General features: G+C 39.2%; 1 protein-coding gene across 4 annotated transcripts in view; it reads left to right on the forward strand.

The window, feature by feature from the left end:
* The window catches only part of LOC116260250 (probable U6 snRNA-associated Sm-like protein LSm4), a 46,826-nt gene extending 29,502 nt beyond the window's left edge, over positions 1-17,324 (forward strand). For 2 of the 4 annotated variants that reach the window (XM_031638432.2, XM_031638431.2), the window contains 7 exons: positions 5,119-5,200; positions 5,483-5,524; positions 8,149-8,247; positions 8,373-8,450; positions 15,591-15,633; positions 16,360-16,524; positions 16,982-17,324. In XM_031638432.2, coding sequence (XP_031494292.1) covers positions 5,198-5,200; positions 5,483-5,524; positions 8,149-8,247; positions 8,373-8,450; positions 15,591-15,633; positions 16,360-16,524; positions 16,982-17,004 — 453 coding nt within the window. In that variant the 5' untranslated portion in view covers positions 5,119-5,197 and the 3' untranslated portion in view covers positions 17,005-17,324. The remainder of the gene's footprint in view (positions 1-5,118; positions 5,201-5,482; positions 5,525-8,148; positions 8,248-8,372; positions 8,451-15,590; positions 15,634-16,359; positions 16,525-16,981) is intronic. The other 2 variants (XM_031638434.2, XM_031638433.2) reach the window with 2 other exon arrangements.
* Positions 17,325-17,463: the final 139 nt, after the last annotated feature.

Raw genomic sequence — 17,463 nt, forward strand, 5'->3', positions numbered from 1 at the left:
AAATATGTTGGAGAGATTTTGTCGACTTTGTCTCCCGAAGGGGTAACATTCATAGTCGTCTGGGGAGTTACCAAGCACACTCGGCCCACTATTCGTTTTTGTACCAATAGTGGTTTGCTAGGGGCATGCCTTTGAGGGTTGCGAGTTGACTCCACACATTCGACAAAATTGGAATTGGCCCTCATAAACAGCTACTTCAGAGGTTGCACTGTTCTCCCTTGGAGCAATCTTCACTTGTGGAGGGGGTTTACACCTTGTTTGGATGGAGAGAAAGGGAGGGAAAGGGAAGGAAATAACAATCAATTCTTTGTTTTGTTGATTAATTAAGAAGAAGGGAAAGGAAAGAAAAGTAAAAAACTTGTTTAGTTGCAAAGGGAGGGAATGGAAATGATACTCTAATGTAAAATTGTAAATCCAATCCCTCCAATTTAAGGATACTCTAATGTAAATCCAATCCCTCCAAAATTGGAGGGATTGGAAAGGAAAGGAAAGACTTATCACTTTCTACCGTATATGCCCTTACCAAGAGTGGTTTGCTAGGGGCATGCCTTTGAGGGTTGCGAGTTGACTCCACACATTCGACAAAATTGGAATTGGCCCTCATAAACAACTACTTCAGAGGTTGCACAGTTCTCCCTTGGAGCAATCTTCACTTGTGGAGGGAGTTTACACCTTGTTTGGATGGAGAGAAAGGGAGGGAAATGAAAGGAAATAACAATCAATTCTTTGTTTGGTTGATTAATTAAGAAGAAGGGAAAGGAAAGAAAAGTAAAAAAGCTGTTTAGTTGCAAAGGGAGGGAAAGGAAAGGGAGGGAATGGAAATGATACTCTAATGTAAAATTGTAAATTCAATCCCTCCAATTTAAGGATACTCTAATGTAAATCCAATCCCTCCAAAATTGGAGGGATTGGAAAGGAAAGGAAATACTTATCACTTTCTACCGTATATGCCCTTTCTTTTTCTCTGTGCATGCATGAATAATGTTTCACGTGATAGCAACATAGTTTTCAATCCAGAGTCTCTTTTTACCACCGTTCACGTAAACCATCACAGCGACGAAGCTTCTTCAAGTTCGTCTCTCTTCTCTTTTCTGTCTACCTTTTTACCACTGTTCACGATGCCCCTTTCCCCATCTTTATCGTCTGGTGCAGGGATATTATTGTAAAGTAATATAAATTCTATCATTCCTTTCCTTTATGTAGTCTAAACAAAACATAATTTTAGCAATTCTTTCATTTTTATCCAAACAAGCTTTATAATAACCTCTTTCCTTTCTTTTTCCATTCTCTTTTCCTCCCTTTCTTTTCCTTTCCTTTCCACCCCTCCCTTTTCCTCCATTTCTTTTCCTTTCCTTTCCACCCCTCCCTTTTCTTTCTTTTCCCTCCATCCAAACAAAGCGTTAGCTTTTAAAGGAGTATCCAACAACATTTGGCAAGACCGACTCCTGTCGCGCTATTTGAATTGGTATCCGGTTCCAACAAATCCCTTTTAAAAGTTACAATCACAGCCTTGCCAAAGCTCTGGCGATAAACCCAGTAGAAGAATCTAGAGAGGAGTTGGAATTATTGGGTCCAACCTCAAAGGTAGGCTCAAGTGCCATCAAGATGCATCGAGCATGTTACCAACCAGCCACAGTCGAGGTTCTTTTCCTCATAACCATGTTCAACTTCCTCTTCACTAGTACCATGCACAAAAAAATCACCACAATCCAACAAAATGTATGCAGGAGAAATTTTTCCCAACCGGTTCTTGTTAAACCAACAAAAAGTTGAGGAACAATTACAATATCCTTCGTCGAGGTGCCCATGAAGCACTCTATCACTGACTATTGGAGGGGCTTCAACATGCATTTGTAGTCCTCTTGAGAGAAAACAATGTACATCCTTTCCCGACACTTGCAACGAGCATCTCCTGAACCACAACCGCCAGCAACATAGGAAGCCCATGATACCCCCACCTTCATACCATGAGCAAGCAGTTGCTATTACTATTTCTGGCCTTCACAATTGCGAGTCGCCCCTACACTTCTTTGACTTCAGGTTGTAGGAAAGAGCACCTCATCGGTCAGGTCTATCGTTGCCTCCTTTTGGCGGCAAGCACCACTCTCCATCTCCCACTATTCGATTATTTGATGCTCTGCCTAACTAATAGAAATATTTTCCCATGACCGACCTTCATGAGCGAAGGAGAGGAATCGAGGGATCTCACCTTTCACCTCCTGAACTTCAGGTCTGACGGCCTCACTGCAACGACGGGAAGGTGGGAATATGAGCCTTTGATTCCCTTTATTGAGAGTGAACCCTGGGAATGAGAACATAGCACTCATTCCAAATGCTCACAAGAACCTGGGAGCGAGGATATAGCACTTGTTTTTCGAAAGCTCACAAGGACCCTGCCTACAAGAACATAACAATTATTCCAAAGGCTATCAAGTTATTGATCTGCCCTTGAGAAGACCAACCAGTAGAGAATGATGCTGTTAAAGGGCCCCCACTTCTCGAAGCATGCACCTACGAGTGTTTTTCCATTAAAAACGCCCCCAGGCGTAATTGAGAGGCGTATGCGCAATGCCTCACCACGAATCGCGGCATGATATGTTATAATTAAAACTAAAAATAAAAAATGGACCATTTTCCCCCTTTTCGAAGCCTTTAGCCCGCGAAACCCTCTCTCGCACTGTGATCTCCCTCTGCCTTTTTGATTTTGCCCTTCCCCACCGGAGATCCATCGCAGTGACGCTGGAGATTGACCTCTACGATAACTCAGGTCCCTCTCTCTCTCTCTTTTGATGGCCGGTAGCCGTCGGCTCTCTTTGTCTCTTGTTTGAGGGCCGCCGGCCACCAATTGTCGGCCGGCAGTCCTCCTCCTCCTCCTCTCTCTCCCCCTCTCCTTTTCTTTCTCTTTCTCTCCTCGATGTTCATTTTCATTTTGTTAGACTCTTACCGTGGCGTTAGATCAAGTGTCTCGTGTGCAAGTGTTATCTTCATATCAATAAATTGAATAGGTCTATTTGCAGATGGAAATAACTTCAAAGTTTTGTTTCGGTTTGTGGATTGTTATTTGCATTTCAGATTGCTATTTGGAAGACAGTTTATGTGTTCTATTTGTTATTTGTAATGTACCTCTAACAACATTTATTGAGGAAAGGCTCAGTCTGTGTTTGATGGGTATGTTCACCTACTATGCCATCCAACATATTATGTACTCAATGCAGACAAATTTAACACAGTGAGTTGCTGTGGTGTAGATGAAATAAGTTGTACCTTGGGGGTCCTTATTTCAATCGGCAATTGTGACTATACGAAATTTGTGTCAGAACAATGACATCTGAAACTTGCAGAAACTTATCATCAGACTTCAGTTGGAAGTTTTGGTGAAGTTTGTCTTTACCAACCTCTTTGAAGATCGTGATCTGATTCGATGGAGAGGATAGTTAATGATCTCATATTAAAGGCTTTGTTAGTGTGTTGATGAAGGGTGTTATATGCAGCACAAATAATTGAAAAAGCAACTGGCAACCTGTTGCTTCTCTCTCTCTCTCTCTCTCTCTTTCTCGTCCCAAGTGGAGATCCTTGATCAACGGCATATGTGTTTCGCAAGATTAAACTGTTGCAACCATCAAAATCAACATTTCTCTCTCTCCCCTCTCTCTCTTTATCTCTCTTTGAAATTTTCCCTCTTGCAGTAAATTTTATATACAATTTAGTTTAAGTGGTGTTTTGTTGCTTTTTATAGCTTTTTTTTTGCATATTTGTCATGTGTTAATTATCCATTATGGAAAAATTTCTTTTGATTTTTTTCTAGTGTTCTACGATGATTTTATCAGCAATAAATTTAATATAACAAGGATTTTATAATGGATGGTGCTATGATTTGCATCAGTTTTTGTAAACACCCCTTAGATGATGAGAACTTGTATCCCGTTCAATCATTTTGAAGAGTTCATGTATTCTTCTTAGCTACATGGGCTAGCTATCCTTAATATGAATTATAAATGCTGCATAAGAAATTTTCAACTAAAAAGAGCATCAGCCGTCATGACTGTCAATTTTTTTGTCACTTTTACTCTCTCCCTCTGTCTATGTCTCTAGTGCAAGTACTTGGGAAATGTATGCAATATACTTGCTGCAAATAATTAACGGGTAAATGTCGGTGTATATATGATTTTCTTTTCATAGAAAATGAGATATTCAGTTCCAATAGTACTTACCATAAAGTAAATGTATGTTACATTTTTTGCAAATAGATTTGGAGGTCAAGAATATTGGCTGAGTAATTGACTAGCCTGGAATGGAATGAAAGTCGATCAGTGACGAACTCACTGGCTAGTTGGATGAGTTGATTGACTAGTCTAAATTTTGACAGCTAAGTTCATGCCTAGGGCCTGACGATAATCATTTTGTGTTCCAGATGGATGGGTTAGAACATAAGATGAATGTGATAGTTTGTCCTTTAACATGGTAAATATTGAATGAATAGCTCATAAGTTCTGGTATTTTGCTAATTTCTTTCTAAGGAAGTTACTAATTGCATTGAGAATGAAATTGCCATTGTTCTTTCATGAACTGCTTGTATTCTTTGAGAAACAAAAATGCACATTTCACACTAGCAAAGATAAGCTGGCTGCAGTGGTGGACAAAAATGTGACCACTTTATAAGGTTTCTGTGACACACTATTCATTAAGAAATTGGTGTCATTATTTTTTTCGAAAAAAGTTCAGGAACTGTGGAAAAATGAGAATGAACATTTAATTGTATGATATGCCTATATCAGACCAAGGAATGCAGTGAAAATTAGTGGGTTCTTGTAGATGAAACTTGAAGCAACACATGACCCACATCAAGCAAACTAATTGGTTCAATCACAATCAATTCTTGTTTGGCTAAGCAGCTGGACTTATGGATAAGTTGATAATTGCAATCTTAGTTAATCAATGAATTCTGTGTATTCTACATTCGCATGGGTATATCTACGTTTGTTCTTTACGAATATGATAGTCTTGTGTGTATGTGCATGTATATGTTGATCCACAGATTCCGCACACCTGCATACTCAACCTCTTTTAACTTTCCATTTAAAACATGCTGGACTATCTTAATTTGATCACATTCTGCAGTTTCTTAGAGTGAAAGCAAGGGTTTTCTTGGTGCACTAGTGAGCAGCTTCTTTGTAGTGGGTGTGATCTTTCTGTCAAGATGGTATGTAGCTCCCTTCTTTTGTGAAACTTGTGGAGAGGGAAGCATCCGGATGCAGCCCTACTTGTCCAAGGAAGTAGGATAATTAGGTTATTTTATTGTGGAACTAGATTCTACATTTTAAATTATCCAAGACTTCTGTGTTAGGGGGTCTACAAGAAGTAGGTCTTGCTTTAAATATTTTGTTGTTTATGTTTCTGGCAATACGTCCAGTTGGGAAGTCTCTTTTCAGATTAATCAGGTTGAAGGGCCTTGACTTGGTTTCATTTCTTTGCATGTTTTCAGCTTCCCTTGTCCCTGCTGAAGACGGCACAGGGACATCCCATGGTAAGATTCCAAACATTTGCTTTTACAATGAACTGCTTAGGTGCTGTTTGGAGCATGAATTTCTGCAAAGCTTTGGGCTTTCACGCATACACTAATTAATTTTTCAGTTTTTTTTTTTTTTTTTTTTTTTTACTGAGCATAAGGGCCACTTTAGGGATACAAATGATGCAATAGACATGCTTCTGTACTCAAGTTTTATGTAATGATACAATTATCGACGTAATTATATTGCTTTGTAATTGCGACAGAGAATAAATGACATTATTACAGGCTGGAAACTGACATGAAGTGGTGTAGCTCACATGATATTCTGTTTGGGAGATAGGTATGAGCATTCAGTGAGGACCTAGATCAACTACTGTTGTTTATTTGGCTATTGATAAGCAAGGATTCGATGACAATAATGGTGATAATAGCTGAGATGAGATGTATTGAACTTATGTAATAAAAATTTGTTCGTTAAATCCTATCCTATTTCTTGTCCGCATCTCAAATGTGGCTCCAAAAAGCAGCTGAACAACCAATAGTTTAATCTTTCCAGTCTATATTGCATGGATACAAACATAGTATAACAACCTGACCCACTCCTGGACTCGGCCTCCTGGTTCGGCGGATTCCAACCCGCCTCCTAGTAGTTTCGGTTTCAACCACAAAAAGGATAGGAACCAGGACAATCATCTCATTAATGGCCTCCCTTTATAAGCCCTTGAAGATCCCTCACAATCTTCGATACAAGACTAAACTTCTGGGGTGTTACAATCCACCCCCTTTAAGGTACACGCATCCGCGCGTGTGGGACTCCAGGTCCGAGTGTTGAAACTGCTCTGATACCACTATAACAACCCGACCCACTCTTGGGCTCGGGCTCCTGGTTCGGCGGATCCCAATCTACCCTCTAGTAGTTTCGGTTTCAACCACAAAAAGGATAGGAACCAGGACAATCATCTCATTAATGGCTTCCCTTTATAAGCCCTTGAAAATCCCTCACAATCTTTGATACATGACTAAACTTCTGGGGTGTTACACATAGTGTCAGTGTTGGACAGGGGCATAAGTGTCGGACACAGCAAGCCCTAAAGCATTAGATACTTGGACACCATTTTCTATCTATCTATATATATATTATAATTTTATATAATTAATTAATCACCTGTTCTTTTAAAAAAATGTCAGGGTTAAAAGGGAGGACACCCTAGTCATCTTTTTTAAAAGGCGATCAGGGTGTTTCCCTTTTTAGGAGGACCAAGGTTGTCCTTTAAAGAGTCGAAAGACCCTTTTCATTTAAAAGGACAATCCTGGTCGTCCTTTGAAAAGGGAGTTGTTCTTTCCTCCCTCTTTAAGTGCTCCCGAAAACGAGAGAGATAGGCAGAGTCATGTGTGACTCTAGTTGGAAAAAGAAAGAGAGAGATGAGAGGGAAAAGAGGGAGGGAAGGGAGAGGAAAGAAAAAAAAATAGAGGGAGAGAGACAGAAAAAGAGAGCGAGAGCAAGGACAACAAAAGAGGGAGATAACAGGGAAGGAGAATAAACAGTTGACATGCGTGTTCGACACTTCATGCTGTAAAAAGGAAGTGTCCAAGGCATGTCAAAGTATGTTGGTATTGGTGTCGGGTGTGGCCGACACCGACACTTCATGTTTTTTGAAGTGTCCATGCAACATAGTTGCGAGGTTGATTTCAAGGATTGATAAATTATAGCTACAAAAAAACGTTAAAAATGAAAAAACGCATTTTTTCATTTTTTTTTTTGTGCATTTTGTTTATTTTAGTTATTCTTTTAAACATTTTTTAATGCCAAACTATTTGTTTCCATTTTCTAATTTTTATTTATTGCTTATCTACTTACTTTTTGATGTTGCCTTATTAGTTTCTCATTTATTTTTCTTTGCCCCAATTTTTATTTTTTTTGAAATTTTTTAAAAATTTACCATTTTTTTCCATTTTTTCAAGTTCGCGTTATTATATCGAATACAAACTTCGCCGTTTAAAACTCAAAAACAATATTTGGGACTATGCTATAAACTCTGTCACACAGATACGTGGGTTTAGCCCACGTACCCGCTCCGATATGCCGACACGCGGATCCGGATACGGGACATGGGTGCGACATGCCAAAAAATAAACTATCAATTTAATGTTTTTTTTTTCATTTTATCATTTTTTTGTGATGCATCCAATTTTTCCATGAACAATCCTTTCAAATACTCAGCCCTTTTGTGATAAAACAAACTTTCTTACCAGATTGAAATGAACAATCCTTTCAAATTCTCAGCCCTTTTGTGATAAAACAAACTTTCTTACGAGATTGTAAGAGTGAACTATTAATTTAATGTTTTTTTTTTCATTTGATCATTTTGGGAATATAAAATTTGCCGTATCCACGTACCCAAAATTTTCAAAATTGCTGTGGCCGTACCCATACCCGTATCGTACCCACACCCATGTGACATAGGCTATGAATGTCTCCTTTCATTTTCTTCTCATGTTTGCTTTCTCTTCAATAGAATGTCACAACTTTTTGATAAGTATAAACTTGCATTGTGCATGTGGGGGTCTTCCTAGTTGTCGTTATTTTAATGCAAGAAAGTGCACAATTTGTTATCTTCATTGAATCATGGCCTTTACAGTTGGTGGAGCTTAAGAATGGAGAGACATACAATGGTCACTTGGTAAATTGTGATAGCTGGATGAATATTCATTTACGTGAAGTCATTTGTACATCTAAGGTAATTTTCTTTCTTCTAGATGGAACGTGAAGACATTTTCTTCTTTGTTTATGTCCTTTTGTATGTGTATTTGTTTGCTATTTCATTTCAATTTAGATGCCCGACCCATTCTACACTTGTCATAGGATGGAGATCGTTTTTGGCGAATGCCAGAGTGTTATATTCGTGGAAATACCATCAAATATCTTAGAGTTCCCGATGAGGTATGTATCGTCATGGAGAAATTAGTTTCCACTTGTGTGTGACGTTGAAAACGAACTTGGTAGGCTGAATTTTGAAGGTTTTGGCAATGTTGTAAAGTGCATAACATAATTTGTATTCATGGAACCAATAGTTAGATACGTAACATAACATAAAAATTAATAAATTTATTTTTTTAATTTTAAAATTCAAAAACGAAGAAAAAAGGAAAAAATAAGAAAAATTTAAAAAGAATCTGAAAAAATAAAAACAATATGTTTTCCATAAAAAAGGTTGCACATAAATACAATAACGAGCATTTACATTGATACTTTACATAAAGTCATTACTCATGATGTGGTGCGAGCCTAGCTTGTGCTCGTCTGCCAAGATTGGCGACCCTTGAAGAAGGGTCATGCTTGCACTCCGAAGGAGCTTTAGTGACAAAAAGGAACATCCCAAGATACGAGTTCTAGCAGCAGTGGGCTGCCTTGCAGAAGATTCACGGTCGCTTATTTGAGAAAACAAATTGCCGGAAAATGCTTTGGGTGACCAACTAATTGAACACGGAGGAGAGCTTTACTCTAGAAAGAAGTGAAGATGCCTCGGTTCAACAAGATGATCCTCACCGGTTGCACAAAGGATTTTGTAGACTCCTCAAAGTGCCTGGTTGATGAAGAGTAAGGAGAGCTTGATGCAGTTACACGTGAAAGCACAGGCCACCAACGACATGAGGTCTTTAGCTGGACACATGAGGTCTTTAGCTGGACCGACCTTTAGGCCTTTTGAAATTGGAAACACAGGGACAGTAGGAAGGAGGATGAAGACTCAATCATTTCAAGGATTTTTTTATTCAATACTTTGTGCTTACCTCATAGGCTACAAAGTTTAAAAAGCTATTCAAATGAAAACTGAAAACTTGCTTGCTATTTTTCAAATGAGGCATGCGCCTAAGCCTAAAGTTTTGCTGCAGGAGTAACAATCCCAAGATCCTTTGCTCATTAAGGTGAAAATGCACCGGTCTTCTCCCAATTGTGATGCTTTAATGCGTCTTTAGTGTTTTTAACTGGAAATCTCGATAAAAATTTCTGGTTGCTGGTTTGTTCTTGTAGAAACACACACCAAGATGGAGAGAAAGAGAAGGAACACACAATATATGTGGAAAACCTCAAAGAGAGGTGAAAAACCACGGAGAAGCTCTAACCTAGGTGCACAACCGCAACCCTAGGAGAGAGAAAAATGTTATTCCTACTTTCAACACTTACACATAAGTGACAATATATAGAGGGAGAGAGGAGAAGCCGCCTAGGGTACCGAGCCCGCCTCGGTACCCGCGCCCCATAGAACCGGGTCCAGATATGGACCCGGTTCCCACAACAACATATTCTAACACTCCCCCTCAAGCTTGGCATACATGTCAAACATGCCAAGCTTGCTAACATTCTTTTCGAATGAAGAAGTACAAAGCCCTTTAGTTAGGACGTCTGCAACTTGATCTTCAGACTTCATATATGGCAGAATCAGCTCCTTTGAGTCAATGCGTTCCCGGATAAAGTGACGGTCAATCTCCACATGTTTGGTCCTGTCATGTAGAACTGGATTATTGGCAAGATTAATCGCAGACTTGTTGTCACAGTACATCTTCATTTTATCTTCCAGTTCCACACCAATATCAGTCAAAAGGATCTTCAGCCACAGCATCTTTGTAACTCCCATTGCAACAGCCCTGTACTCAGCCTCAGCACTAGACCTCGAACACACTTCTTGCCTCTTGCTTCTCCAAACAACTAGGTTACCTCCAAGGAAGATACAATACCCTGTAGTGGACCTCCTTGTGTCAGTGCAACCTACCCAATCTGCATCTGAGTAGCCCTCAATAGTAAGTTTGTCTTGTCGAGTATACAGCAGTCCTTTTCCTGGGTCATTCTTTAGATATCCCAACACTCTTTCTGCACTCTTCCAGTGACAATCCGTGGGAGCATGCATAAATTGACTTAGCACATTTACCGCATACGTGATATCAGGGCGAGTTAGAGTAAGATAGATAAGCTTACCTACTAGCCTCTGATATCGCCCTTTTCCTTCCTCATCCAGAATGGTGCCTGTCTTGATACTTATCTTAGTCCCCGATTCCATAGGAGTAAGATAGGGCCTACAACCAAGTTTACCTGTCTCTTTTAGTAAGTCAAGAGTGTACTTCCTTTGATTCATAACCAGCCCTGTCTCTGATCGAGCAATCTCTATCCCCAGAAAGTATCTCAGTTTACCCAGATCCTTGAGGTCGAATTCTTTAGCTAATCTCTCATTCATCTTCCTGTTTTCTTCCTCATCACTGCCAGTGACAATCATATCATCAACGTAGACAAGGAGAAGACTCACCAGACCATCTCTCTGCTTTATGAATAGGGTATGATCTCCATTTCCTTGCTTGTACCCAGTAGACTTCATAACGATCCTTAGTCTCTCAAACCAAGCTCTAGGCGACTGCTTCAAGCCATACAAAGCTTTCTTGAGGTGACAACATTTTCCCTCTTGAACATACCCGGGAGGCATGCTCATATAGACTTCTTCCTCCAGATGGCCGTTCAAGAATGCATTTTTAACATCAAGCTGGTCCATGCGCCACTTCCTGTGCACAGCAAGAGCAAGAATAACCCTCACGGTCTTCAACTTTGCAACAGGGGCAAAGGTCTCAAGATAGTCAATCCCATACTTCTGGCTGAACCCCTTTGCAACCAGACGAGCTTTATATCGATCTACAGTGCCATCAGGTTTATACTTCACGTTGTACACCCACTTAGAGCCAACTAAGTGTGTCCCTTTAGGGATATCAACCACTTCCCATGTTTTGTTCTTAGCTAACGCACCCATCTCCTCCGTCATAGCATGTAGCCACTTGGGATCATCCTTAGCATCATCCACCGACCTGGGAATAACAACTTTGGATAAGGTTGTGATAAATTTCAACACAACCTGTCGGCTCCACTCAACTTCAACTATGCTGTAAATCTGTACGATTTCAATCTTGCCATAACGACATACCTCTGCCTGTTAGGATCTACCAGGTACCACACGACCAAGCAGATCTGAATGTTCAAGAACTTCTTACACGGCAACAAAAGGTCAAATCTGATACACAGATTTGAATGCCAAAGATCTTCTTCCACGGCAACAAAAAAAAAAAAATCAGATTTGATACATCGACCACAAAAGGTTAGATCTGATACATAACATCATAGATCTTCTTCTACAGCAATAGAAAATCAGATGTGAACGCTATAAATCTTCTTCCACAGCATCAAAAAATCAAATCTGATGCATCGACAACAAAAGGGCATATTTGATACATAACATCACAGATCTTCTTCCACGGCAGCAGAAAATCAGATCTGTTTCGGGCAGATCTGATACATAATGTCATAGATCTTCTTCCACTGTAGCAGAAAATCTGATCTGATAAACAGATCTGAGCGTCATAGATATTCTTCCACGGCAACAGAAACTCAGATCCACAATCTTCTTCCATGGCAGCAACATCATCAACATTTCTTCATGTCTTCCACGGCAACAATGACACAAGGGTGCTAATCACGTTTCTACATGCTAAACATGATTAGCCCCTTTCCACCAAATAGGTTACTTGCTTCTCTTGAAATCAGCAAAAAATGTAGACGTGAACCCTAACTTGGAGGAAGAGGCAAGAGATGGAGGGAACGTGAAACCCTAGATAGCATAGTCCTAGATCTAGGGCTCTGATACCATGTTGCAGATTGAAGAAAGGAGGAGACGAGAGAGAGAGATGTTGCGATAGGAGAGAAAGAGAGCCAAAAGAGATGTCCATTAACGTAACCCTAATCTCCTTTAAAAGAGATTAGGGCTGGGAGTGCACACTTTACAGAAAAGGTCCAACAACTATAAGGAAATATCTAAAGACATCCTCTCTAACTTTTTAATATTTCAAAAATACTCTTTAACAAGGACTATAAGAAATAAGGATTTTCCTTGAAGACATACATATTTCCTTGTCGTTCCCCTTTAGCGAATGTTTTTTTCGTTAGAAGATCCTTGACATACATAGAAGAAGAAGTAAATTCAACAGATGAGTTTGTATCATCTACAAGTTTAGAAATGGAAATAATATCCCTTTTGATATTTGGAGCAAGGGCAACATTTGACAAAGATAGTGGAAATGGTGATGTTGGAAAAGAAATTTGTGTATTTCCAATATGTGTGATAGGATGAAAGTAACTATATTACTTTTACCAGAATAAGGAAAAAGCTTATGTAACTTACCAGCATTTTTAGTTACATGAGTGGCAACACCTGAATCCAAATACCATTTGCCTTGATCATTTTGTTTCACTGTCATCTTGGAGAGGGCAGTCATAAGTATTTGTTGTACATCGGCTGGTGGGAGTTTGATATTCTGTTCAACTTCAGGTTTGTTGCCTTTGTTTTGTGGATTGAACCAGCAATTTACTTTGATGTGACCCTTTTTGTTACATTGGAAATGCGTTGGCACCTTTTTTGTTGTATTAGTTTGAAATCTTCTCGTAACACTTGGTGTTGGCAGAATACCTTTGCCATTTTGTTCATCACGCCCACGATTCATGCCTCCTTGATGAGCTCCATTTTCTTTTCTATGACCTGCAGCAGCTTCCATAGCTAAAACATTGTGAGCATTACCTTGGTTTGTTCCTCCCATCAGTTGTTTCAACTTTCATGTTCATTTCATGTTGAAGGCTGAAGCAGCTTGCCCTGAAGTTCATTGAAGGTGGGCAAGATAGGCAAAACTTTAAGAGCAGTAGTGAAGGCATAAAAATCTGGTCCAAGGCTGCTAAGAGTCTATTGGACTTTTTTCTTTGTCGGAAACAAGATATCTAGCAACTTCCAACTGATCAGCTATCCCTTTAAGACGTCGACCCTTTGCTGAGATTCTAAAATTCTTTCTTCAAATATAGAATACGTGCCTCTGAAATTTGAGAATAGGTTTCAGCAAGTCTGACCCATAACTGTCCTGCTGTACAGTCATCAGAAAGAGAAATCAACACTTGAGAGAGCATTGATGTGATATACGCAACAAGACTTTGATCTCGTTTCATCCATGTTATAAATTGAGGGTTACGAATTTCTTGAGTGGAAATTGTCTCTCCTCTCTCATTCTTAACTTCTTGTTGAATGAACTGTGGTGGGATTGGAATGGAGCCATCAAGATGCCCGTATAGACTCTAGGTTTATCTAGGCAGGGTTATGATTGTAATTTTTGTAATTGTTTTATTTTAAACTCTAGGTTATTGTTTTGCTTCACTCTAGGCTCTAGATTATTGTGATTGTTTCATTCTAAATTCTTGTAAAATGTGTAGAGGAATCACCATATAAATGGGTTGTGTGAGAATATAAAATCTCACCTCCCTTCGTCATTTCTCTTTTCCTGTTCTCTCTCTTATCTTTCCTTTGCTGAATCTGATCGCGGGTTATACTTCCACACCCAAAATCTTACACTTTTGACTTCTTTTCTTCATGCCCACTATTCTCATGTGCTTAACATAGGTTTTATGTGACATGGTAAGCTTTTAAAAGAAACTCCCCCTTGATTGGCAAAAATATCATTATGAAACATGCTCTATTTCTACGCCAACTCCCCCACCTTGATTTGCACACTTGCTGTATGTTAAACTTACTAGTCTGGTACTTGTAGAGAAGCCCATAAGGGTCCGTTTCTTTCATCATTGTGAACCGGACTTGATCTATTTTTATCTCTAAACCATGCAAGTGGGCTCCACACAACTAGGTTAGCCTGGCTTGGATGAGCCAAGGGGGCATAGTTAGGTGCAGCCCTAGGTGTGTCCGCATCATCTGGAAATAAACTTAAATTCTTATGTATCATAAAATGAACTTATTCCGTACAAAAATGGCAAATAAAAATATGATTAATCTTCCTTTTCATCTTCAGTTCCATTGTCTGCTTCAAATTCTCCTCCTCCATCTCAATGTATATGGCATTTGCATCGTCAACTTCCTCGGCTCCTTGTTGAACATGTGCTGAAATACATTCTTGTAGTTATTGTTATATCATGAGGATGTTGTTGGTCCAGGTAAAGAGTATGCATACCTTCTTAATTAATTAGGGTTGTGAGGGCTGAATATTGCTTTTGTCCCCTCTTTTCTGCAGTTCTCTCTCTCATTTCCTCTATTTTCTGCTGAACTTGTGTAGTTGCTTAATGAAATCTGATATAAAAATTCTCTCACCTCCTGCACGTGTTTCGTCTTAGTATTGTTTGTTCACCCATATTCAGTCATTGTATCTTGACAGTTGAAGTGTCATGCATGCAAAACGTTAACCTTGAATTTGCCCAGAGTATCTTGCAGACATCATGCTCCCATATCCACACCTGCTTCAGTGCCATCTTGCATTTCATTCTCTCATTTTCAGCTGCTTGGCTATAGTACATTTACATTATTACATATATCTAGAATGTTATATGCACCTATTTCAACTCTGCAGATTGAGGTCCCAAGTTAAACTGTATTTAGCAATGTGCAGTCCCTGAAATGTTCTGCCTGGTTTCTCAAAGATGACAGTGGAAGAGGTGCATTTGTCTACACTTTCACCTTGTCCATGACTCTCATGTTTTTCCTAAAGCAGCGTTTACTGTTATTATTTCAATTTTATAGGAAAAATTTACTCAATAATGTAAGCAACGGGGTGTCACCAATTGAAGGCAACTTATTTTGCATTTCTACTTTGGTTTTGGATTGATAGTGATGTTATGGCACAGCTGTTTTTATTTTGTTTATCATAACCTCCCTCAAAATGGGCAAAGCTTAGAAGACATTGTAAGCTTCCTAACTTCATCTCTAGTTAAACATCCAATGGTTTCATTTCTTTTCTTCCTCTGCTACTGCATGGGCTGAATTTATAAATGCTGCTCACTGGTAGCTTGTGTTTACAAATTCATGGAACTTGACATTGGTAATCACACCTTTCCTTACACAACCTTACTAAATAAGCACCTCCAATTTCTGGGATGTAAATATTGGTGGTTCTTTTGAAACTTATATATTTGCCATTTTCTTTGCATGCCTTTCAGATACAATCATCTACTACTAGTTATTTTCTATAAAACAGTGTGCGGACATTGATTTGCTCTTTTTGCGTTCAGGTGATCGACAAAGTTCAAGAAGAAACTAATAAAAGCCGAACAGGTGTGTTGTAATTTTTGTTGGCCTTTTTGTCTACGGCTCTTCCCGAAGAATTGCAAAGGAGGGCATGTCTTGACCTTACCCAAATAAGCATCTTTTGAAGCATGTCTTGACCTTGCTAAAAACACAGACTTTTGTAGTAGGGTAACAATGACTGCCACTAAACAATATTTGATGCATGATTGCTATGGTCATAATCAACCACCAATTTGTCATCCTACTGATTGGATCATATCCTCTACATAGTTTGCAACTTGATCAACATTTGATACTCTTTTGGAGTTTATGTCCGAAAGCATAAGTTTAGTTTTGACATCACCTGCACGTAAATGGCTTTGTGCGTGGGAATTATTGGTGCATGGAGTCCGTCATTGCCATTTTATAATAATTAAGAAAATGCATTCTGTAAATGTGCTATTATATAGATTGATTGCAATCACCTGCCATTGTTGTAGAAACTAAAAATGACGAGACATAGGAGATGCCAGTTTACTAGATTGGTCTACTCTAGTGTAGAAAGTTTTTTTTTTTTTTTGCCTGATGTAATGTAATTGTGGTTTTTCCTCCCATCCTTTCCAGAAAGTAAACTATTAGCCTCAGATATGCAAGTTCACTAGAAGTTCTGGTTTTATCATTCTGTCTTTGATGTGCTAATGATTTTTGCTTCCATGTTTCCCTCAGTTCATCGGGTGTTCTCCCAGATGCTAATTTACTGCTTTGTCTGTCCAGATAGAAAACCTCCAGGTGTAGGGCGTGGAAGGGGAAGAGGCAGAGATGACAGCAGTGGCCGACCAGCAAAGAGCATTGGGCGGGGCCAAGAAGATGGATCTGGTAAAGGTGGTGGCAGTGGTCGTGGTAGGGGTGGATCTGGAGGCAAAGGTGCTGGGAGTAAAGGTACCAATATGTACTGTTACTCCATTTTTGTGCTTGATAAATAGAAATCTTATGAACGGTCAACTGGTAAAAGCCGACCTCAACTTTTGTGATTGTCAACCACTTAAAGCATTTTTCATGTTAAATGAAAACAAACTGCTAACTAGCATGAGCCTTTTCCCTTGATGTAAACGCTGCACTCCTGTGAAGGTGTACTTTACCTCTACTGGCCTTCTAGGTGTACAAACTCGAGAACTATATTTGTAACATTGGGTTTAACATTTTTAAAATATAGCCACATAGTTGCGTTTTTTAGTACCTAATACTTTGGTGCTTGTATGAAATTCTCTTGGTTGAATATGGACGTTCTGTTAGTTTGTCCGTTTAAGGACACAACACCCATGATATTCTTTTCAGTAGACTGAATAGTTTTACTGACTGATGATTCCATTGGTATGCATCTTTTCTATTGAAATAGGTGGTGGACGTGGACGTGGTTGATCTGTTGCATTGCAGAGGGTAATGGGCAAAAAGGTGCACAATGAATGAAGTTTCAAAGGTTTTATCATCGCTGCAGCATCTTGTTGAAGACGTTATACTTCTCGTGGTATTGGGCTTGTGGATGTAAGAATATATATTACGGTGACCTTTCACCAAAAGCTAATGGTTAGGGATGAAAGATTTGCAGGTTACAATTCCTTTGGTTTAAATAGAATCTGATATTTGTTTGGTTGGCTCTTATTTTGCTTTTCTATTGCCTGGTCATTTACTTTTCATGTCACATTTTCCGTTGGTTTATATAGTTTAACTGACTTTTAGTATGTTTTTAGTGCTGTACGATATATTCAGTTCTCTCTCTCTCTCTCTCTCTCTCTCTCTCTCTCTCTCCCTAGCAACACACCCAATACGGTTATAAAACGACAAGAGTTTTGTGGGTGGTCTTATGAATTTGTGGCCTTG

Source organism: Nymphaea colorata, chromosome 9 (genome assembly GCF_008831285.2).
Source record: "Nymphaea colorata isolate Beijing-Zhang1983 chromosome 9, ASM883128v2, whole genome shotgun sequence".
NCBI classification, from domain to species: domain Eukaryota; kingdom Viridiplantae; phylum Streptophyta; class Magnoliopsida; order Nymphaeales; family Nymphaeaceae; genus Nymphaea; species Nymphaea colorata.